The sequence below is a fragment of the Lates calcarifer genome, linkage group LG2 (assembly GCF_001640805.2).
Source record: "Lates calcarifer isolate ASB-BC8 linkage group LG2, TLL_Latcal_v3, whole genome shotgun sequence".
NCBI classification, from domain to species: Eukaryota; Metazoa; Chordata; class Actinopteri; family Centropomidae; genus Lates; species Lates calcarifer.
Genome location: NC_066834.1, coordinates 8,056,537 through 8,081,057, shown reverse-complemented (window position 1 = coordinate 8,081,057; position 24,521 = coordinate 8,056,537). Strand labels below are relative to the sequence as shown.

General features: G+C 39.2%; 3 protein-coding genes across 5 annotated transcripts in view; all 3 read right to left on the bottom strand.

Moving 5' to 3' along the window:
- Positions 1-571: 571 nt before the first annotated feature.
- LOC108887870 (mortality factor 4-like protein 1) lies at positions 572-8,643 on the bottom strand. 3 transcript variants are annotated; one of them, XM_018683531.2, is made up of 12 exons: positions 8,449-8,643; positions 8,090-8,136; positions 7,897-7,964; positions 7,700-7,786; positions 7,381-7,461; positions 7,198-7,223; positions 6,490-6,578; positions 5,172-5,273; positions 4,658-4,746; positions 3,569-3,741; positions 2,386-2,470; positions 572-1,153 (listed from the first exon to the last, which is right to left on the bottom strand). In XM_018683531.2, the coding sequence occupies exons 1-12, from the start codon at positions 8,486-8,488 to the stop codon at positions 1,069-1,071; spliced, it is 972 nt and encodes a 323-aa protein (XP_018539047.1). In that variant the 5' UTR covers positions 8,489-8,643; the 3' UTR covers positions 572-1,068. The 3 variants fall into 3 exon arrangements, with proteins under 3 accessions (XP_018539047.1, XP_050930847.1, XP_050930848.1); XM_051074890.1 differs by lacking the exon at positions 7,897-7,964 and having other exon boundaries at positions 8,449-8,642; XM_051074891.1 differs by lacking the exon at positions 8,449-8,643 and having other exon boundaries at positions 7,700-7,805; positions 8,090-8,142.
- Positions 8,644-12,448: 3,805 nt separating this feature from the next.
- Positions 12,449-16,399, bottom strand: LOC108887873 (relaxin-3 receptor 1-like). Its single transcript, XM_018683533.2, has one exon. The coding sequence runs from the start codon at positions 15,899-15,901 to the stop codon at positions 14,915-14,917; it is 987 nt and encodes a 328-aa protein (XP_018539049.1). The 5' UTR covers positions 15,902-16,399; the 3' UTR covers positions 12,449-14,914.
- Positions 16,400-16,496: 97 nt separating this feature from the next.
- The window catches only part of LOC108887872 (E3 SUMO-protein ligase PIAS1), a 55,366-nt gene continuing 47,341 nt past the window's right edge, over positions 16,497-24,521 (bottom strand). The window contains exon 13 of the mRNA XM_018683532.1: positions 16,497-21,890. Coding sequence (XP_018539048.1) covers positions 21,525-21,890 — 366 coding nt within the window. The 3' untranslated portion in view covers positions 16,497-21,524. The remainder of the gene's footprint in view (positions 21,891-24,521) is intronic.

Sequence of the window (24,521 nt, the reverse complement as noted above, 5' to 3'; positions counted from 1 at the left end):
GGATAGGATTTAGTGCACTGAATGTCACTGGAAACACAGTTTTTCTTAAATTTGTATATAGTAAATCCATTGTGATCTAAATAATCTTTATAAATACCTGTAGTGGAATGTCACTATGTACATCTAGTCAAATACTTTAAATACAGTCTTGAGCAACTTGTATTGTAGCTTAGGGACTTGTATTTCTATTTCATGCTTTTTTATACTTCTACTCCACTAAATGCATATTGTGGGCATGCTGGATTTTACATTTCAGTCTTGAGAATTACCTTGATCACTGCTCATTTACACACTAGGCACTTGCAGAGTTTTATATTTTTCATGAGCTGAACACGCATGTATGAAAGATGGATGTTTTTCACTCACTGTCTCGTCAGATGAATATCAAACCATATTCTATAGTGCAAGTCTTTGATGTCTAATGTGATCAAGTACAGTTGGGAGTTGTGTCTTGTTGCCACTGTGAGCCATCCCTCCATTATTTTTCAGCTTAGAAACCTCAGTAACACTTTGTAAAATGCATCTTGAAAGAGCAGTGATAACACTGAATAATTTACCACAGTAAACAAAGTAGAGATTGTGTAGAAACATATTTTCTTTACAAATTGATACAAATACACAAGATAGAGATACAAAAACATTAACTGCAGTGTGCTGACAACGTGAACCAGCATTAAATTGCATCTCATGTGGCAGAAGAAGTGCTAATAAATACACACATGCAACAGTAACAAATATCTATCGGATGGAATGCACAAAAACACCATAGAGCTGCTTGTGGAAACAGTAACGTTTCAACAGAGAAACTTTTTTTTCTTGTGTCATTTCAAAGAAGTGAGAGAAAAAGGGACAAAGGGAGAACGATTTAATAAAAAAAAAAAGGTTTCCTCAAATTTTTTGACTTCTCAACTGTGACATGCTCCTGAGACCGTTGTGGGGGATGCACATCAGTTCAAGTGAAAAATCTCATCGAAGTCTGCACTCAAAAGGGTAGTAATGGTTATTTTACATGTGGTCTGGGAGAGGGGGATGTCGTGCCTCAATAGCAGCGCTGCGTGCTGAGAGCTCTCACACAGCCTTGCGGTGGTACTCAGGGGGTGCGACCTCATAGTCACTGGCGCTGAAGAGGGTGGATGAATTCTTCACTAGGTACCTGGGGGAAACGTAAGATTGTTTGTCATTGTGGGGCAAGACAGAAATGGTTATTGCTGAAAGCTGCGACAAATATGTTCCTCCAGTGGTTGTTGAGTCCCACTTGTTATCCAATTATCAACAAATATCTAAAATACATCAAACTATTTTTTACTCTGAGATAAGATTGTGGAGGCTGTTTGTCTCCAGAGAGAAAAGTTGTGGAAACTTATAACTCAGCCCACTATTCTGCCAAATTAGACAGGAGTCTCATCCATTTGGATTTTAAACAAGGTTTGTCTGGATAAACAGAAGATGTGACAGGACAAGAAATTGCTCTTCACAGGAAATTCAGAATCAATCTGCAGAGCTCACACACAGTAATCCACTGGGGAGTGGACAGTAACAAAACATATAAAGCCTGTTTTAAAAAAATAATGAAATGTTTTCTTTCATTTATATGGAATAAGAAAAATTTTGAAAATGAAGGAAATTACGATACTGTGGCTGGATAAAGGTGAGGTGTTAAGATAAGATAATCCTTTCCTGACTGACATAGGAGTGTAATTACTAAAGAGAAGAAGACCTCTGTATGTTTACCATTTACCATTGTCTAATCTGGTGCCACAGCTGAAATGACTTGAATTCCATACTGAATTAATACATTAATAAATGAATGAATAAATAAATTTAAAAATCTTGGTAGTGCAGTGCTTTTTCTCCCTGGGAGCTTGTGCACAAGCACAATTACTATTATCTATTTGTCACTGTGTTTCTGACATACATACACCTTGTGAAGTAGCCTGAGAAATTTCTGAAAATTCAATACAAATTATATACCTAAATGTTATGTTATGGCATGATTCAACCACTTGAGAACCTCATTTACTTTAGTCAGTAAAAGTATGTCTGCCTTGCAGGACTAGGATAGGCACAGGCTCTGTTTTTGTTTTGGTTTAGATTTTACATAATTTATCAAAAAGAATCAAACATCACACACAAATCATCTGCGAAATTTGAATGGAGTAAAGCATCTAAATGTTATATCTATCTGCCATAAAATGCTGCTGAGTGTGCTGTCAGTCTCAGCAAAAATATTTTCCAGAGCAGAAAAATGCAATTTCGTGGCTTATGTTTTGAGGATTTGCAACAAGCCTGGCTGAACTAATACGAATGTGAATGTTGCATGACATTTGAGAATTGGGTCAAACATGACATGGAGTCTGTGGTGGTGTGGTGGGAGTTAAACCTTACTTGAGGAAATCTTGGAGGTAACTGAGCAGTAAAGCCAGACTCTTCTCGTCCAGTGGCGTGTAGGCCAGCATGGCTCCAATACGAACTGTTGGGGGAGCAATATACGTGAGGAAAAATGCAGGAGACCGCAAGCTGACGGAGGTTCAGGGCTGAATTCTTTTAACCCAACACAAATGTAAAAACGCTCCATAAAATGGAAAATACTTTGAGACAATCTGAGTACAAATTATAATAAATGACATGTCATACCCCAACACTGTAAATCCACTGTGGTGGTTTTTACTTTAAAGACAACAAAAAAATCAGTGCTCAGGGAAGAAAATATGGATGAAATAGTCTGTATTTCTACACTGCAACAGTGATATAAACTCCACCACTACTGGGAAATACAGGAAATTAGCTATATAATATTTCATTATATTATTATACCCTCAAATGATAATCAGTTTTTGTCCTGCTGTTTTGTTTTGCTTGACACCTGTTAGACTTGTATATGGAAAGCCATTAGTCTTCACTGAGATCATTATTCAGATAAGGTGAGTAATCTTGTAAAATAAAAGCAACAGCAATTATCAATAAACCAAGTATCAACGTCAGAAAAATGAATCATATATATTTGCATTTTTTTAAACTGTAGGTGTGTAATTTCAATCACCACAACAATACTGGTGTGATAGTTGAGACTACTATTTTTTATTATCAATTAATCTTTTATTTTTTTAAGCTTCTCTGACATTGGGCAAAATAGTGGAAACTAATACTAACACTACTTAATTTCACAACCCTTACTGAAAATGTATTCTCTCTGTACTCTACGAGTTTCTGTACTTCAAGCTCCTAGATATTGGTTCAACGTAGACATATTTTACAATGGTGATTATTTCTGTGAATGTTTGGACAGCAGTGTCTCTCCTTAGCCTCAAAGTGTTCAAGTTTCTATAGTGAACATCTTACATTTTCTGACAAAGACACAGATGAGAACCATGACACCGTGTTCATTCCCACAGCTACTGTACCTGTAGAAGAATCTTTCTAACAATCAATTTAAATTGTGCCAAAACACTCCAGAGAAAAACATCTATTCAGTCGCTCCTGTAACACCTGTGTCTCCTGTGCCTGTGGCAGTGTCAAATGTGTATGTGGCAGTGTCAAATGTACGTTTCACTGTGTCCAGTATCCCTACCAAATAGGCGCAGCAAGTGTGGAGCTCCATAAACCTGAGACATTGGCATGTCAGGATGTTCAGCCAGAATCTCAGCATACTGTGGCCTCTCAAACTTGTAAAGCAGCTGCGTGCCCAGCATGACGTTGAAGTATTCCCGAATCCCTGCCACCACTTCGTTTACTGCGTACTCCCTAAGTGAGCAGAGAGAGGAAAAGTCACATATTTCTCTGGAAAGGGCTTCCATGGAGACTATAGACGTGGCAGCTTTAAATAATCATCAGTTGTATGCAGTAGATTTGAAAACTTGCTTGACATAGGGAACATCATGCTTGGGTTTATTCATATCAAAGTTATGTTTTCGTTGTGCTGTGATGCAATTTAAACAGTTGAAAGTCAGCCTGTCTAGTGTAGGAAAGAAACGTGGAAATATCAGTGACTGAAGTCACAAACTATGATAATGACATCAGACCCAGAGGAGAAACAAGAAGTAATTGAATATGAGTGCCCTTTTCCTTATGAAAATCAGACCTGCTATCCACTAAGAAGAAAAACTATTCATCTGATTCATAAGAAAGTACATGAATGCACCAATCTTGCAAACACTGTCAAATCTGTCTGACTTTGCTACTGTACATACATAAAACATAGAACATACATAAACATATGTATGGTTTTCATTGCATGCTTTTGCATTTATCCAAACTTAGCGAGTTGATTTTCACCATCTTCTAAAGTGAGTACAATCAAATTGTGATCAAGTAGACATTTAGAATCTCTACCAGCAGAAAATGGCCAGTGGCATATATAATTTGCTGTGAATTGGCTAAAATGTGGAAAATGCCTTATGATCATTTAAATACTTGGAAATTATAGATGTATTACAGCAATGCTAAGTATGTGACATCATGCTGGGTAAATTGTACAAGATTGTGTCTAAAGTGCCTGTAATTCAGTCCACAGAATGACCTCAAGGACAAGGGTGGAGAAGAATGCGACTGTTAGCTTGATGAGGCGAACATATGCGGTGAAGCTGAGCAGATTAACACATAATACCAACATTTCTCTACTTTCACACCATTTGAGGGGAATTAGGCTGTGTATTCTTACTTATTGTCAGAGTTTCCTTTTGATTTCTTGTAGTTAGCATAGTCCTCCAAGACGGTCTCTACATTCTTCTTAGCAGGCAAATGAAATAACTGTAAGCAACAGAAAGCTTTGACTTAGTCAGTAACATTTACAAAACATCAATTTTTCTCACTTTGAGGGTCATTTTTAAGCATAATTGTCCCCTTTGCTGTGGTATCATGTCAAAGTATAACAGATCTGACACTGAACAATAAATGATATAAGAAATAAATCTGCAATTTAAAAAGATTTAAGAATTTGCTGACAAAAGAGTTGAGGATTGACAGTGGTCTTGATACAGTGATTCAAAATAGTTGTTAAAGGGGTTATTTTAAAGACAGGACATCCATGACTTTTTAAGATAAACAAAATTTCTTTTGGTTTCTTTACAAACATATGAGCTTGTTATGGTTTGTGTGTGTGTGTGTGTGTGTGTGTGTGTGTGTGTGTGTGTGTGTGTTTGTGTGTGTGTGTGTATGTGCATGTATTTTTTCACCTGTTTCTGTCGGGTGATGAGGTCCCAGTCGTCCACCAGCCAGGGCTTCAGCTCTTCGGGGATCTTCACTTTAACCTCCACACGGTTGGTGAACATCTCCTCCTGGACACACAAACACACACACACATCTATAGTTTCCTTTTCTTTGTTGGTCATTTCAGTTGGTGGGAAGGAGCATCAATGCCTTACATTTATCTCTTCACAAAGACACAAACAAGAACATGCACTGCACCTGTATGATTTTCCCAGGAATTTTCTAAGAATGAAAGTAAGCAGAATGAAAGTGCAGAGAATAAAGATGAGCGAGGGCCTTTCAATGTGCAAGGTTACTGCCTGATAGAGTTCTTACTGGTATTTGTCAAGTGCTGGTATACATACACATTCTGACTATACTAATATTTTCTCATTTCTCAGAGACACCAACCAGCCACAATGTTAAAAGCACTCACAGATCAGGGGATCAACACTGATCAAACACTGAAACCTTGGATCTTGGCATTCCTCTGGATGTTACTCTGACACATGCCACCCACCTAAACATTGTTGTAAACCAAGCAGACCTAACTGGTCACAACTGTGCTTGTGGCACAAAGGGGACCTACACAATATTAGGAAGTGTATTTAATCCTGTGGCTGATCAGTAAATTTTCTCCATTGCATTTACATTTCTTTTAATACAACTGAATTATATCAAGCGCTTGGATTGTGCAGACCTTGTGACCCCTTCAACAAAGAGGTCATATGGTCATGATTTCCTCTACTACTTGATGGATCATGCCAAAGTTTTCTGCTGTTTCTTTGCTTTCTGAAGCAAACAAAATTGTTCTTCTCTCTAAGACCACACCACAAAAACACTAGAAAGAAGTCTGGTGAAAGAGCACTCAGATGTCATCTAATGTTGGACCTACAGGGGACAGCGGTAACATTCATGCATGAATAGCTCCTCAACCAACTTCATGAGCTGGGTGAGATGAAAAATAACTGGGATGTTTTTCTTTCTGTCTGTCCTTTTTTTTTAAACTACCTTTCATTTAAAATGGCAGTCATTTGGACACTTTCAGGATATTTTTAACCAGACATATCAATATTTTCCCACTCTACTCACACCTCAGGATGTTTAGTCTGCGGTTTTATAAAAGTATCTCTTGATTGTGATTTCAGTCTACAACTGTACAGAAGCCTAGTGGCCAAATGGCTCCTTTAGCCATAAGCTTTAGGTATAAATAAAATACCATGCTATCAACTATTGAAACTATATAATTAGGAAGGTATGTTTTTTGTGAGTCCACTGGGTTTAACAATAACTGATGACACATACACTCTCCACAGTGGGATCGACCCGAGCCCTCTTCTTCCGTGGTCCCTGCGGTGTTTCTCCGCTGCTGGTCCCTTCACCCGGCCCTGGGGCTAAACAAGACACAAATTACATCTTAGAAATCATGTAGAAATGAAGATTAATGGGTTTAATAAAAGCTTCTTCTTGTACTGAACAGATCCATGTTAAGTTCCCCAAAATGAAACTTTGCTTTTAGGCATAATGGATGAGCAGGTAAACAACAAGTCATTACATGTTCTGCATTTACAGCTGACAAAACTATCTGGAAAAGGTAAGAGGATGTGTCAATTATGAAACACTTTCTGTAGATTCAGTCCACTGCTGGGAATTATTAATATCTCTTTTACATATTCAGTGTGACTCCAAACTAATTTACACCACAGAGCACACGATAGTTAAAAGGCAAAATATAGTGGTTAGTGGTAGTGGTAAGTGGTTAATGTGAAAATACATCATGTAACTTTATTATATATGTCTCAGTGCCGGAATACTCAAAATGACAAGTAGAAACATCATCTAATATCATTAACTGATAGGCCCATGAACATTTTGTTGTAATATTTAACAACACCTGTCCCATTCCAGCGACTATACAAACTGTCCTTTGTGTGAATGTGTGATTTTGGGTGGTATAACCAAGATGCAGCTCAAAGCTACTATTAACTTGTCAGGTAGAAACATTTTACTTACTCTTCTGTTTTGCCTTTTTCACTTTCCTGAGAAAGAAAAAAGACATTGTGAGTGATAATAGTACCATGTGAGGTCCCCCAGCACAGTGAGTACATTGAATGGAGGCCAACATTATATCAACTTAAATGCTGTGTTTATAATATGTTGAATTTTTAGTGGTGGGAAAACAAGGTGGAGACTTACAGATCAACATTTTTCTGCTGCACAGCAGCAATCTTCTTACTTGGTGCTAAACCCCTCATCTTTCCCTCAACATAATGGTCCCTGAGGAGCAAAAAATTAGGAGAAGTGAGCATTACATAAATAGATATATTAATAAAGCAACTAATTGTAAAGTCACGATCTACATTTAATTGACAAAGTGCAAATTATATATTCTTTTGTTATTGTTGAAGTTATCTGAGGAAAAAAAAAACAATCAGGGACTTCTTGGTAACAGAGATCTCACAAAAATACTTATTTATCATCTTAACTCTCTCTGTGCACACAAAGGGAAACTTACTGATTGGCCTTTTGAAGCTCTTTTTGTTTTGCAAGGTTGCTGTCCACATATTTGAGAACTCTGCTTTCAGGAACCCATTCATCCCAGCTGAAACAAAACACACACACTAACAGTGACAATGAACACAATAGGGGATGTGGGGTAAAGCACTGAGAAACAGACATAAAATCAAACTGTATCTAAACCAAGCTGCTCACTTTTTGTTCCATCCGCTGTAATGAATGAAGTATTTAATCTGCTTATCCTTTATGTTGATCTTTACACACTGTAAAACAAGACAACACACAGGCCCGTGTCAGTCGTCGGCTGACATTTGTTTTGCAGTTAATAATTTACTCATAACACACATAGACACACACACACACACACATATTCAGAACTCAAACACACCTTTGCCTCATAGAGCAGTGGCCCATGAAAGCACAGGACTCTTTCACCTGGAGGAGGGAAAAACAAAAGTGAGGACACACCATGATGCACAGGCTGTTACACTTAGCATAAGGCTAGCTAGCCGTTAGCCTAACGTTAACGTCTGATTTACACATTAAGCTTTGTGATAAGGTGATGGGCTTTAATATGCGACAATTTTGGGTGTGTTTAAAATGAATTCTCCGCGTGTATGTGCAGTTATAAGGGCTCTATGTCCCTCCCTGGAGACCACTATTGTCGAGCTACAGCAGCAATAGGAACAACAACAACAAACCCGCCCCCCTTACAGAGATTCATCCGTGCGGTTTTTCTGCACTAACCTTCTTGAAATTTAGGTTTAGGGTCCTGTTTTGGCGCCATTCACAGACTCAGCTGATCGGATGTCTGAGTGATCAAATTCGTGCATTGCCAGAGTCCATTTCTTCCGGGTACAAACACCTCCGACATTGGAGCCAAAGCGAAGGAGAAGCCGCGACTGGCCTGCCTGCTGCTCGGTCACCTGACCGCGAAGCCTCGGTGCTGCGCCGCGTTCAGGGGCTCCTCCTGAAACTCGAAAAAACAAAATCTTCTTTTGTTCGATGTGCAGTTTGAATTTTAAACACAAAGAAATCTATTTATTGTTATTTTATTCATCTTTATAAACTAAATTGTCTTTTATATTATTATTATTATTATTATTGCTTGCTCACACTGATATAATCTGGTATCACTGAATAAAGAACATACAATGTTATTTTATACGATGTTGTATTTCCAATGTTATATGTCTCATTGAAGACATTAAAAACAATATTTTGTGTTTATTTGATAACGTAGTAACAAATATTGCCAAACAGTAAAAAAACCAAAAAAACCAAAACAGATTTAAAACTAGAATCGAAACCTGGAATATTACCTGGAATATACACCAGCAAAACAATGGCTTAAACACCAACAAAAATACTGGTGCTACTGAACAACGTGTCATTTGATTGCTGGATTCCCTCCTCAAATGTATTCTTACGTACTGCATTCATACTTGAGGTCTCTCTCTCTCTCTCTCTCTCTCTCTCTCTCTCTCTCTCTCTCTCTCTCTCTCTCTCTCTCACACACACACACACACACACACACACACAAACACTATCACACCTAGATGTCAAGGTTAACACAGTCATGTACAATACATACACATGACTATACATATCAGTGCACTCAGTTTTATCTTTCCTGATGTTTTTACCCTGATTCTGTTTTGTCAAGTAATTGTTTGGATGTTTGTTTGGATGACTGAATACACCTTTTAACTGTTTCTAATAGCCACCAACTAGCAACCGCTCTGGTATGAGAAACCTTTCCATGCATGAATAGTGACACTTGACTTAGGCAAGAAGAAAGTGATTTTAATATGAAGTTATGAATGAGTGTAAGATCAGCTCCTTCCAAAAGTCTTTTAGCTTTATAAACTCAGCTACGTTGTTGAGAAACAGACCGAAAAGGGACATTTTTTTAGAGTCTCTGCACCACATTTATAAATGGTTTCTCAGCCTGATTTTTAGGTCACAAATTTCTCATGAATCAATTAACCAGTGAGTTGCCGTGTTGTAATGTGAATTGGAGCAAATTGCATTTGTCTTGTGTTTTTAATAGAACTGACAGACCACCAAATGGATCAAATGGTCAGTTTTTGTCTGAGAATCTCTGCGCTGCAGAATGACAGGCTGCTTTAAGATCCAAATGCTTATGTCATTGTCTCTTTAAAAAGCCAACAGGGAATGACTTGGAATACCAAGATGTGTAGTTAGAATGAAGACCACTGTAGCAACTAGGAGATAAAGTATTGATTCAATGTCCTGTGATGGACTGATACAGTATTAGTGCAACATGCTGAAAAACCCACTACTGCAAATGTTGTTCCCAGAGGAACAGGCAGGCAACAGCGTCATAATAAATCACCCTTCAAAGAGTAAATAAACATCTTTTCAAGTTAAAATGGAAAATATACATTTATTGAGTTATTCTTGATGAGGGACCACATGAGTAATCATAATACAATATCAAGAAAAATATCTTCAAGGCATTTATTGAACTGGTGCCACTCAGATAAAGCTATGAGAAACCCATGACCTTTTGTGAATGACATGCTTACATTTTGTTTCCAAACACCTGTTTTCCACGAATTACTCTTCTTCTGCTTTTGTTTTTTTTTTTTAACATCAAATAAACTAATCAGAATCAGTGCATTTCTAGTAATATCAAGAAACATACAGTCTATGAGCAGTACACAAGGGACAGAAAGGAGTGAAACATTTTTATAATCAAAGTGCCACCTGGAAAATGGGTGTCAACTTGGGTGTCATGGGTGTCAACTAAGTTGAATGCCTGTGGTTTCACAGTTTGTATAGCCTGCGATTGAGCAGGTAATTGTGCTCCAGCCGCTCGCTCTTTTCTCTCTGTTACTGTTGATTAACTCAGCATACAGATGCTCTGAGTCTGAAATAGGTGAGTAATATAACATAAATGTTGTCACTGAGCCATACTGTAAGTGAGTTGCATATTGACCACTTCACCCTGATGTCAACAGGATGCAGTCAGTTTTTTTTCCCTTTTCATACTGGCCTCTTACCTGTTTAAAACTACCTCTGTTTCCAAGAAAACTTACTGTCTGCATGACCACAACCTGTCTCCTTTTCTGTGGTACCGCTGTGGAATAAATTCAAAATGATAAAAATCAGTACATCTAGATGCTCACCCTTTACTTCCATTTCCATTTTCTGCCTCTTGAAAAAGGTTGCACCTTTTATTCCATGTATCTAAGAGTTATATTTACTTTTTTGAATTATTATTTTACATTTTAAAAAACATAATAAAATAAAATACAATATATTGCTGAAGATTAAACCAGTGGTTCCCAACCTTGTTAGCTTATCAGTGTCTAGCTGGGGCTCCTTGTCACGTGTCCTTGTCCATGAGTTGTTAATAATTCCAACAAACTTCTCAGATGGTTTCAAAATAGATAACATTTTAAATGTGTTAAGTTCTCACAACCCTCTGAGATTTGTTTTCAGACCTTTTGAGGGAGCCCGACCCCTGGGATGGGAACCACTGGACTGCACTACCTAAATGTATATAAAATGTGTTAAGTATATAAAACTGTATATTAAGCATATAAAACTATCTCCACCTCGAGCAGCCACATCTGTAAAATTGTATTTGTATTCATCAGTAATTAATGATAGGTATCATAGGTATCAAACAGAGGACGAGATAAAGTGTCATAAACTTGTAAAGGAACAAATGGAATGTATTTTAACACTGCTGGCATGACTAGGAGGCTGTTTCCTGTCTTTTCCCTGGCTATGATCCTTGTATTGTTTTTTCCAGGTTCAGGTTCATTACAGCAATAAGAGCATGAAATAGCAGCAGCAATTTTAGTTGTATTTCTATATCTATAACTGGCGTGAATGACTGGGGTTGATTATAGGCCTGTTTTTACAGAAATTGACTCAGTCCTTGTTTTTTCCTCTGAAGATTTTTTTCTTCACTTTGATTTTCTCAGGTGCAAAGTGGGCAGATACACAATTTCAGTGTGCTTTGGTGCTCTTAACAACCATGCTTCCTCCAAAATGTCAACATTGTGATAATTCTGCTAAGAGCCATAAGATGACCTTTATAAGACCTACAGTACATCCTCATGATTAAAGCACCAGCAAAGATCAGAGGAACTAAGGTGACACATCAAAATGTCAAAAGATTAAAAAAAAAAAAAAAAAAAAAAGATTGGCAGAAAATTGAACTGCAGGACTTCATACTGGACAATATTTCACACAATTGTATTGATATCCTTGGTGAAATAGACAACATTTCTCTGGTGCTTCTCCTGCCTTTTAATCCCAACTTTATTACCTCAAAGTGTTGAGACTTACCTAAGACACACATTGTCCAACTTTGTTATCACTGGTGAAAGAAGTACTAAGATAATGCACTCAAGTACCAGTACAACTTCTTTAGATACTCAGGTATAACTGACTACACACACACACACACACACACACACACACACACACACACACACACACACACACATATATATACTGTATATATATAGTCAGGTAAGGGGAAGTCTCCAGGAAATTAAGGTAAGTCAATGTCATGGTGACACAACTGTAATAAGATTTATTCATAGGGGCGTTTTTTTTCTGTCATAAATGACTTGATGTTTCCCCAAAAGCATGAAAGAGGAACTAGTGTTTCAGTTGTAAGGGTGGGAAAAGAAGAATATGGACTGTTTTAAGTAATACATTTAAAGCATTTCAAATGCAACGGTTTTACTGACTGATGAACTTTTTTGTTTTTTCTATTCCATTTATTTTATTGGATTTTTAAATACATCTGATCCATTTATTTACATGGCAAACAGGTATACAACCTAAAATCAAACAATAAAATCTTAAATAAGTAAATAAATACACACATAAAAAATGAAAATCCACATCAATACATCCAAATACAACACAAATCAAGTTGATGGTGCCTTTGAATACTTAAAGGCTGTTTAGTTCAGAAAAATAGAGCCTGGTTTCGGATGTAAATGCGTGCTAATGACACCCCGGCTGTGTGTGCATGTGTGCTGCAGCTCACTAACCTATTCAGTGAGGCCTTTGTGCACGTGTCTCATGCAGTGCTTGTGGATGCAGTCACTCTTTTCTTATGAGTAATTATATCCTCCTGAGACCCGGCCCATTCATTTATGTCCTTTATAATGGACATTTTGTTCACCTTTATTTTTCTTAAGTATTTGGAGTTACCCTTCCAAGCCAAAGATATAATCTGCTCCTTTTTTCTTGTTTTCTAAATTTAGTTCTATTTTCACACAGATATCGTCCTGTTGTCCTCTACAATGGACATGCTGTGAAATTTAAATAAAAAATATATTTAAAAAAATTTAAATTGTAAGGTGTTTTTTTGGCCCAAATAGATAGGAAATCACAAAAAAACAGAAATTGTAAGACACTTTTTTCCCTTGGTTCTCAGGAGGTTAAGAGTGTTTTTGGCGATGAGCATAAAAATCCATTACAAAGTCTATTTCATTTGTCTGGTTTGCACAGTTGAGCCTATTCAGTCAGCAGGTCGTTAATCTGACTCAATGGTAAAGACCTGTCCTGTTTTATACATAGCTGGCTCACTCAGGCTTTACTACCATATGCACTGATCAGCTATAACATTAAAACCACTGACAGTTGAAGTTAACATAATTTATTGAATAACATCTCATTATGGTGCAATTCTCTGCTCAGAAACCTTAGCTCCTGGCATTCACCTGGACATTACTTGACATGCGCCACACATCAGACAGGGATGTTTCGAGGAGCAAGACCAAGAGCCCAAGGTGTTGACCTGGCCTCCAAGCTCCAAGGATGCCAATGTGATCCAGCATTTGTAGGATGCATTGGAACCAGCCAGACGGTCAAGGCCCCAGCACACAACCCACAGGACCCAAAGAATCCGCTGCCACTGTTCCGATGCAATACATCACTGGACACCCCCAGAGGTCCTGTGTCCATGCCCTGATAGGTCAGAGCTGTTTTCGTGGCCCAAAGGGAATCTACACAATATTTGGCAGGTCCCACAGATGCTGGATCAGACTGGGATCTGACGAATTTGGAGTAGGGGCCCTTTTTTATCAATTAATTTCAGCTTGCCACTATCATAGCAAAAGAACATAAGCATCTTTACCACGGAGCCTACAGTATACATAGGGCAACTACACTTACACAAGCAGTAAGTATTTATATTGCTCTGTAAGCCAAGTCATCAGACTCATGCCTCTATTCTACATTTCTAAATTCAGTTTAAATAAGGATTAAATGGACGATTTGAAGTTCACAATGTGCAAAGGTACTCACTTGGAATTCTGGGATATGATATATTGTGATGGGTAGGGCCCCCTTTTACTGTCTTACATTGGGGCCTGGCGCTGACTTGCTACGCCACTGGGCTCACTGTCTTTCAGATCAACACAATATTACACCTGCTGATAAAATCTCATCATCTGTCTCAATTTGACAGTCAGTAATTATTCATGAGGAAAACTGATACGTGAAAACTTCGGCACATTTTTTACTGTCACACATAGTGGATACAGTTTATTTATTTTTCTTTTTGCGTATTTACAACAGTAATATTCTCAGCAATTTGGCTATTAATTTTTGCTCGCTGTGTCTTCCTCACCATTTGCCACCATTTGTGGCGAGGTGATGTTTGTAGCCGTACTTAATACACCTATTGCACAATGGTTACATTATTCGCTTAGACATTCACATATGGATGTAGAAAGCACGCGTCCACTCGTCAGTTATTGAATTATAAGGCGACCGCACTAATGAGCAGGTAACCGCCACTCCACAGTCTAAGTGACGCACGCAGTCACTTAGACTGTGGACTGGAGGTACATCAATCCTAATGGATATTTAACGAACAATGCTACAGTGATCACACATGTACTATTTTTTACGCACAATTAGCAGCTGGTGTGCACGGACCCATAGACCAGTAGCCACGGGTGCTCTATAGAAATTAAGACACATTACGCAAGACGTTAAAGACAAGAAGCGCTGATTAAAGTTACATTTTCCATGAGCACAATCGAGTTAATACTCTCGACATGATGTTGCCTGTCCTGTTTGTGCTCTCTGGGGGACTCCTCTCTTACTCCACGCCTTTTTTGCCGTGCGCACCTGGTGCGTCTTGGTCACTGTTGGTCAACACATTTCGCGCTCTGTCAAATCATTCACAGCGCTCAAAAAACTCCTATCCTCTGTTAATCAGACCCCTCAGTTTGTTCCTGAACTCCTTCCTCATGAGGCAGTAAATAATGGGATTCAGGCAGCTGTTGGTGTGCGCCAGACAGACGGTCAGTGGGAACACATATGTGTGGACTATGTAATACGCTTTGTCCCAGTTCGCAACGTTCAGCTTGACCAGCACACTCCACAAGGTGATAGCATGGTTTGGCATCCAGCACAGGAAGAAGGACAGCACGACGATGGTGATAGATTTTGTGACCTGGGATCTCCGTTTGGGGTTGCTCGTTTTCATACTCCGGTTTCGGATGAAACGCAGCAGCATGATATAGCTGATGGACACGATGGACATTGGCAACACAAAACCCACAAGTATTTTCTGTATGTGATAAACCGCTAACCAGTACTGACCACCCGGGAACCTCAGCAAACACAGTTTTTCCCCGGTTACGTTACTGACAGTTGAGTAAATCGACGTCGGCGCAGTCGCCAGAGTCGCCAGTGTCCAGATAATTGCGCAGATCCATTTGGCGGAACATGACTTCTGCGCGGTTCTGTTCTTCAGAGCAGAGGCCACCGACCAGTAGCGGGTCACGCTCATGGCGGTGAGAAAAAACACGCTGGCGTACATGTTCATCACCGTGATCGAGAGAATAATTTTGCACATGGCGTCTCCAAACGGCCAGCTGAAGTCCAGCGCGGTGTCCACCGCCCAGAAGGGCAGAGTGAGAACGAACTGCAGGTCCGTCACTGCCAAGTTGAGAACGAAGAAGTTCACCCTGGACTTCTTCCTCTCCTTTTTGACCCTGATGAAGAAGAGGACCAGGAGGTTGCCTATCAGACCCGCGGCGCAGACCACCAGATACACGATGCAGATGAGGAACCTTAGAACCGGGCTCCCATCAGCTGTCACGTCGATATCCTCCAGGTTGCTGAAGCGGTCCATCCCCGTCAGTGACCTGTTCAGATAGACGCTTTCATTTTCCTCATTCATAGTGTCAGCAGTTCACAGACACTTTAAGATAATCTGGACTCCAGTGTGCAGTCTACAAGTTGGACAAAAACATTTCTGCCAAGTCAGAGCTGGATCTTGGAGAGTTACATCAGTGTTAAATACATGATGCCACTCCACCCTCCTGTCCTGTCATCCACTCTCCTCTCTCCTCCAAGACGCATAATCATCCAACATCACTGCTCTGACAGTATGAAAGGAATGCTCCAACCCCCGCCCTTCATTCACTCAGTCCGGGGGTGGGGTTGAGGTGTTTATTGGCGGAACATTAGGTTTGATGCGTCCATCAGTCTTGTGTGTAACGGAGCGAAGAGGCGTCCCCATCATTTTTAATCCAAAAATTAACATCTTAATTAATAACTTCAGATGTTCATGTTAAGTACAGCTTGTGTCGCAGCCAGTAAAACACCGGCCTTGAGTTGACAAAGCGCGTGTAATTGGTTTCGCACCATGACAGCAAGGGAGAAAGTTAACCAAAACGACTCTCTGCTCCCACCCAGTGTTCAATTCTAAGTGTAACAGACTGGTAAAATGTCAAAACTGCATCAGAGATTAAACTCACAGCAACACACAGAGATAACAGAATGCATTTTATTACATCTAAACTTTCCTACATAAACAGGTAACATTCAATAAGTAAACAATTTCTTCCAATGCAGGTAATAAATATTTTTTTCACTTGGTATATTTGTACAAACTGACAAGGGTCTACTGTACACTGTCTTCTCCTTTCCCTCCTTGAAAAAGCCTTTTTATGATTTTTCTCGGATTGGAGCTGTGAAACAGAACCTGTGAATGTTTTAAGGCAGTGAGTGCAGATGTCGACTCGAGTCTGACTTTGAGATTATTTCAGTTGTGTGAGACTCTTTATTGGCCACAGTCCATTTTTTTAATAATAGTACAGCTTTCATTTTCTAAAAAATATATAAATTAATTTATTCTCTCGCTCTGAATTGACACACAAAAAGCATACAAACGGACATGAAACACCCACGTTTTGGATCTGAACTTTTCAGTTTTCAGGTTTCCATACAGACACAATAATATACACATTGTTGACTTTTCCCTTTTATCTAAGGTGAGACATCGTGACAACCAGAGTTGAACTGCTCGCTGAGGTCGCCTGTGGCACTCTTGAAAACACCATTATGAGTAACTACTGATAAAAGTGGCCTCATTCCATTCACTTCATTCTGTGCAGGCATCTGTTTTGTCTCGGCGTCCTCACGCAGTTTTCAAACTGGCAAATACATAACCTGCTGCTGAAGCAAAAAAAAAAACAAAAAAAAAAAAAAAAAAACAGACTGTTCACAGGTGTGAACGTTGCACGTATGTGTGACTGAAGCTGAGAGGGACTGAGATGACAACAGCCCTGTGCTTGTCCATCCCTGCATGTGATCTGGCATTTTCTAACAAAAAGGGCCATCTTTTTTTAGAGATAGAAAGAAAGAAAACCCAACTCAACAATGACTTTCTTCTCCCCAACTGGAAACCACAGGAGGGAGCTGTGGACACTTGACTTTTTTGATAATCCCATATAGACCCCAGTACGTACAGCACTTCAACAGGAACACATTCACAACGGTCTGTTCTCTCACTTCATGTGCGTAACTGTAATCTGATGCATGAAAAGTGTGAGGAAAGAAGAAGTTCAAATAAATAAAATCACAATCAAATGTGACTACCTTATCAACTATCCAAATACTGGTGATTAATATTCATACTAACATGATGGAAACTAAGGGATCAACGTCTTCATCAGAAAGTCGTGGTGACACTTTACAATAAAGGCACAAACACATATGTTTATGTAATTAGTTAACACTTAGATTATCACTTAATGAACATTAACTCAAAGCTACATCATACATATTTCATTTGTTACCAAATTAACTGGGACCCAGTTATATAACATTGCTGTTCTGTGTACAACGTTCATCTCCAAAACGTCTTTTCGTAAGCTTAGAAACATGTTTTCTGATAAGTTTTTCGCTCTGTGACCTTGAATTTTTTGCTAATCTGATGGGTTTCAAACTGGTTTATTTAGTTTAAGGGGTTTTTGTCAAACCATAAAGGTATTCAGAAAATTCAAAAACAGACCCACGTATTTAACCAGTTCCTCTGAAAGCAGAACATTTCTGGTTCTAATTGACGTGTGAAGTTGTTTTATATCAAACTCAGTCAGGTACAAACATCTGCATGTTGCTGCATGACCCACTAGTCTTTCTATTTGTCACATTTACAAGCTAGCAGGTGATTTTTTTTCCTAATTTTAACAATATAATTTTGTTTTTGCCATTGAAAGAAGTTGAAAGAGACTGTTGTTTATGTTGTGAAGTGAGAGAGACTGCAGAGTTTCCAGCCATGCTAGTAGGGGATCACCATAGTTCACCCCCAGGGGACCACGAATGGTTATACTTTGTATTTCTCACCCATGAATTCATTTGTTTTCTGCTCAGGTGTTACCGTGTATCTACTACATGGGAAACTATGTGCTGGGAGCTACATCCTGATGAAGGCTGTTTGTGCTGCTACTCATGGGTTGTTACTCAGCTGTATAGTTTATGTTTTTATGTAGTTTATGTTTTTAAGAATTTCACGATGAAAAAAGCCCTCTGAATAAAGCTTTTTAGGTTTTTGCTAGAGGAGTGCCCTGGCTCTTTCCTCGTCTTTGAACTTTTCTGCTCCCCACCAAACGAGCACCATCACCATACCTATTCAGGACGGTGAGCATGCAGATTATTTCCGTTGACTGTTGGATCATGCAGCAACATGTTCATGTTTGCATCCGACTACCAGTTTACTAAAAAACAGCCTCATGTTCCTTTAAGAACTAGAACTGCTCTTTCTATACTGGATTCTTGCTAATTTGGTGGCATATAAATGAATATATGTTGTAAGTGTGAGTTAATCATTAACTGATGATCCATGAAGTGTTGATTAATCACATAAATTTGCAGTGACTCAATCATTCCTTGATGGTGGGTGAAAGGAATTCATAATACATGCTGAATTAATTCACACATTATATCATTGTGAGTCACACATGTATTAATTAAGCATGTGTTTCGTGCCCTTACTATTACGTGTTAAGTCAGCTCCCAAGACAATACACACTGATATTTCCATGACGAACAACTAAACAATACCTTTTTTGAAAAATAGCGCTGCTGGCATAGAATAATAAAACGCATATTAAATAAAACCATGTCACAACAGCTGACTCACACACTCACTTGTGGAAATCGAACAATTTGTAAAAATATAATATATAGAAATAAGAATACAAAATAAATAAAATACTGCACAACACAAGGAAATACACAAGACTTGTTCCGGCAAATGATTGAGTCAGTTTGAGAGCCGGGGTTGGTTCCCATGAGGAGAACAGGGGATAAAGTTAAAGATGCCAAGAGGAGGGAGGGAAGGAGAACTGGGGGGTCATTTTAGGTTGTCTCCCAGTTAGTTGCTGGAGGACAGGACAGGAGATATTAGGTGAAGGGGGTTGCTGTCAGAGGTGATTATCTCATTGTGGCGGGGATAATTAAGCTTTGAAGTGAGCTGCCTGTCTTGGAAGCCAGGAAAGTGGAAGATCGTGGAAAGACTGATAAGAGGGGACTCTGGGAAAGTTTCAAGGACACACAGCCTGGAGGAGGGACGGGGGGTTGACGGGGCAGGAGGTGTACCGGGGCTACTTCGTGTCACCAGTACTGTGAACAGACTGAGGGATAATGTAATAGAGGCAAAGAACAAGAAGTGAGTCCACTCTTAAAATTGTACAATACATTCATGAGCAAACACTGCGTTTCCAGCTGAATGGCAACAACATCAAGGGTATCCTGAAACCTCTGCCTCGCTTTGACATTTCCACCATCGTACGCCAACTATCTCCTAGAATTCCAGACAGGTCATGTATTTTTAAACCACCTGGCTCTGTGCCCAGTTGAACCTGGCATGCTCAGATCACCCACTTTCACAGTGGCACTGAACAGCCTGCTCACACTATTCCATGCTCTTCCACAACAGTCTCTCCCAAAGATAACTCCCCAGACAGATAAAGATATCAGTCAAATCCTCACAAAACTCCTCAGACAGAGATGGGCCAGAGGTTGTGGTGTGACCATTTAAGACATTCTTTTTGAAAACTCATCTATCCTAAACTATCCCAAACACGCTGTGAAGCATGCACACAAACAGGCACTAGTTGAAAACTTGGGTCACTCGCCCCCAGTGGAGCTGTGGCACATGTCAAGGACGCCTGTCTCTTTAAAAAGCCTGACGCTGTTTTAACAATTTGACCTCCATCACATTTACTTTTTAACAGTCAAGAAAAAAAGGAGAAAAAAAGAGATGAAACTAAGACAAGAGACAAAAGGACACAGCAAAGTGTCTGAACAACCGCGAGCTGGACATTTGACTGAAAACACACTGATTACTGTGATCATTTTCATAGGTACCATATATTATTTTTTGGCATTGTGCAAAAAAAAAAAAGAAAACAAACAAACCAAAAAAGCAAAAGAACTCTTCCAGCTCAAAACTTGAAACTGGCAAAGGTATAAATAGTCTAAAAGACTCCATCTCTAAATGCTGTACGCTGCCAGAGTCTTAAAAAGGAGCTGGAAATCAAGGAGTGAAAAATGAAAAACCAGAAATGGCTAATTTTCATCTACACACTCCCCACAGCATTAACCTGAAGGTCAAAGGGAATGCATATATATATATATATATATTTATTTATATATATATATATTTATAACTGTTTAAATATCATACATAACTTAAAAGCATAATAAAATTATTAGTACATGACTAAACTGTAAAATTCAGCATCTGAGAAGTTATTGTCACTGGATAGAGAAATAAAACACCATGAATTAAAAAATGAGCTCAAGCGAGAGAGAAAAGAGAAGAGGGACAGAGGATTGAAGTTTATACTGGAGAAATGCAAATGGAAAATTTAAACAGGATAGAGCTAAAAGAGAGGAAAAAGAAAACCACATGGCAACAGGCATATGTATAAGCTTTTGTTGAGAAAAACAAAAAAACAGAACCCTCAGTCGTCAATTTTAAAACAGCGATAGAAGCAGCTCACTAGACTGAAAATGTTCTGATTTAACATACAAAAGTAAAAGAGGAAAATATATTTTGTTCTCTGTACATGGTGCCACTCCTCGTTTTTGTTAAAAAAAAAAAAAAGAGCCGTCCTCCTTTGTGTTTTTGCTTAGGTAATGTCTTTGCTATTTGTGCCAGGTTGGTACCACTGTAGCAGTGACGTGGGTTCACACGCTGGACAGGTTTCTGATCTGAAGTCAGTCCTCTACCAACACGATGTCCACTGCTGACCCCTTTTTTCAGTGATGACTCTGTACTGTCCTCAGGTCAGTTGAGTGAAGAGAACCCTCAGGCCTGTTAACCTCTCATAATATTAACACTCTTCTCGAGGCAGTCTTGTCATTATGACTCCACAAATGTTTGGAGTTCAATGACCTGGGGCCAGTCTAGTTTCTGGATCAAAACTTTACCCTGCAGTCAGACAAGTTTGTGATTGGGTTCGTTACTGGATCGTAGCTGGACCCAAAGAACAGTCTCGACTCTTCTTGAGTCAGTCCAACGATATAACGTCAGGTATCCCCCCATAAATAGCTGCCACTGCTGCTTCAGTGCTGCTCCGGCTGGCCACCACTCCGGGGTGCGCGTGTGACGAGTGTGAGCCCGAGTGTGAAGACGAGTGTGTCGAGTGAGTGTCGCGGAGGCTGCCGGACGAGACCAGACTGCTGCTGCTGCCTGAGCTGCTCGCCCCGTTGGTCGGCGCGGTCAGTGAAGCGGCCGACGAAGCTCCTGACTGGTCAAGGAACAGCTGGGAGGCAGAGGAGGAGGTGGTGCTGTAGGGCAGGAAGCGGTTGAGCAGCAGCTCATGGTCGTCTGAGGCTGAGGCAGCGGCTGCCGCTGCCATCACCATGTTGTAATGCTGAACCATGGAGGAACATGAGAAGGGTGAGGTGTTAGTTGGGAGGGAGTCGTATTCACAAGACATCCTAATACTCAAAGAGGCCCTTGACTGGCTTTTGAGTCAGTCTTCCTTGACTGGCTTTTGAGTTTTGAGAAACTCCAGAAATCAAGGGGATGTCAGATTTTTAGTCTCTAGACCCCTTTACTCTGATATTGTTTGGATGTCTGAGACAACAGTTAAAAGTTGTGAAAGAAAAACGGTCAAATCTGTGGTTGTCAGTCTTCAACACTGGTCCACTGTGAGACCCATTAATCGACAGCAAATTTGGAATTTTGACGACCAAAGAGAGCCTGGGGCAAAATTCAGTGTCAGAAATTTGCGAGCAAATTTGCACAATGTGTCTGCAGCCCAACCAATCAGAATACAACATGATACAGTACGATGCTGAACACTGGCCAGTTTTGTCAGGGTCCACACTCTCTTTCTCTCTCTTCTCATCCTCTATTGTGTTTTTTTGATTCATGGAGGGCCAACGCTTGTTTATTGTTTTACTGCATCTTGAAGAGATCAGAGCAGAATAGACTGAAGATGTGAGCTGATGACACGTATCTGCTGTTATATGCTTTTTCTGTTTACATTGCACTGCACAAACTAACACTGTACAGTCCGACACAGACCGCAAACCAGGATTTTATTAGGCCCATCATATAGAGTGTGACATCCAGTAAGTAAACTTACACAGTTGCTGTTGTCATAGAGTCAAAAGGTGCCTTAAGAGTAATTCACAGAGCATTTTAGCTATAGTAGTTCCTAAGTCTGGGAGAAGTCAGAGGTACTCTACAGGACTGCTGCAGGTAAGGAGTCTGACTGCACCAGATTTTGTAAAAATGGAACATTAATTAATTTTTAAAAGCATATTAGGATTGTGGCAGAGTTAATTACTATCTACTCACTGCACCAATACAATTAGTAACACCAGACAAGACGGTTTTCACAGCTGTGCACTAGTTATTCATCTTATCATCTACTCTCTTCATCAAACCAAAGTGTGTTATTCAGGCCAATATCAAATTTATTTAACAGTTCACAACTCTGAACATTAAACCACCTGCAATAATTAAATAAGCAAAATCTTTAGTTTGTAACACGTGTTAATGTTTTTCAGACAAAGTGTATTGATGAATATCTTATTTCACATTCATTCACATAGAATTGTCATCTGTCACCCAGTCACTGTGAAGATACTGAGTAAAGTTACTTGTGACAACTGATGTCATCCATAGAAACAGGGTGAACCCCACCCTTCTCTTATCTCTTATAAGTTCCTCTCAGCAGCTTTGTGAGCAGGTCTAAAGAGGAAAGTCTGAGGAAGGAACTTTTTGTTCTATTTAGCATCAAAGATAAGATACTATGTGAACGTGGCCCTGGTTTTCCAAACACTGGACTAAAAACAGGGCATGAAGAAACCAGCAGTGCGGCTAGTAATTCCTATTTTGTTTTGAGATAAGCTATTTAAAGGAAAAGTGAAGATGACCCTGTTTTAGAGTCTGTTGGCCCAAATTACAAAAAAATCATATATTTATTAACCTCCAGTGGCATCAAGATCCCCATCTTTGATTTCTGCCTCCACTCTTTAGTGGTGCTCTGCTTGCAGCATCAAAAAAATTACATTTAAAAAATTCAATAGGAGCGCTTCCAGAGGCAATGTCACTGTTAAACCACAGAAAATGCTGCCTAAACTCTTCATTAGAGCTATAAGTTCCAATGAAAACCATATAAACAAGGGCACCGATTCTAGAAATGTAGTTGCTATTTAATTGTTTTTAATGAACAGCTGGGTATTGTAGATAGAGAGTAAAATGATTTTATTAATTTGAAAGAACCAACCATTTTAAACGTTAATCTCAAATAACAGCAGAATGAAAGATGAGGATATCAGAAATAAAGAGATGTCTGTATCTATGTTTGACTGCCTCAGTGAATTCCACCCACCAGTAACTGTGGGGTGACAAGCATTGTTTGTCAAATGTCTCACTCGTGTGTCTCTTTAAATAGCCCATAAAGACTACAGCCTGTACCTAGTAGGCATCGTACACTGGTACACTGTGTACCAGCAGGTTGTGTAACATTTTATGAGAAAATACTAGAATTCAAATTTCTTTCTCTGCATGGGGGATTTTCTGTCACATTTCTGTTTTTTTTTTTTGTTATGCTAGGTGTGCAGCTTTTGCTTTGTTTTTGTTTCTTCTTGTAAGCTGAGAAAGTAAAATTAGCCTGAATCATTTGTTTATCATATAGTCATTTATGTTTCTATACTTTGAGGGGAAGAGTAGCTGAGGGATGTCAAAGATAAACCAGATGTTCTGTGTTATCACTAAGCAGAGACCAGTTGTGATGTATCTAATGCATGTGGTCAGTTTAATTTAGGGTGTGGACAGTTCCTGGCTTCTTGCCAATTGGTTAATATTAGTTTTTAGGCAAAGAGCCAGTCATATTCCTCAGCTTTGTTTCCAAGAAAACTATCAATTATAAAATCTGCACCTCCTTTGAGACTCTTCTCTGACCTTGGCGATGACGTTTGTTTGTCTCCTATATTGTACAGTGTTTGTACATTAACCCTTAAAGGGTGTTCAGAAAGTTTTACAAACA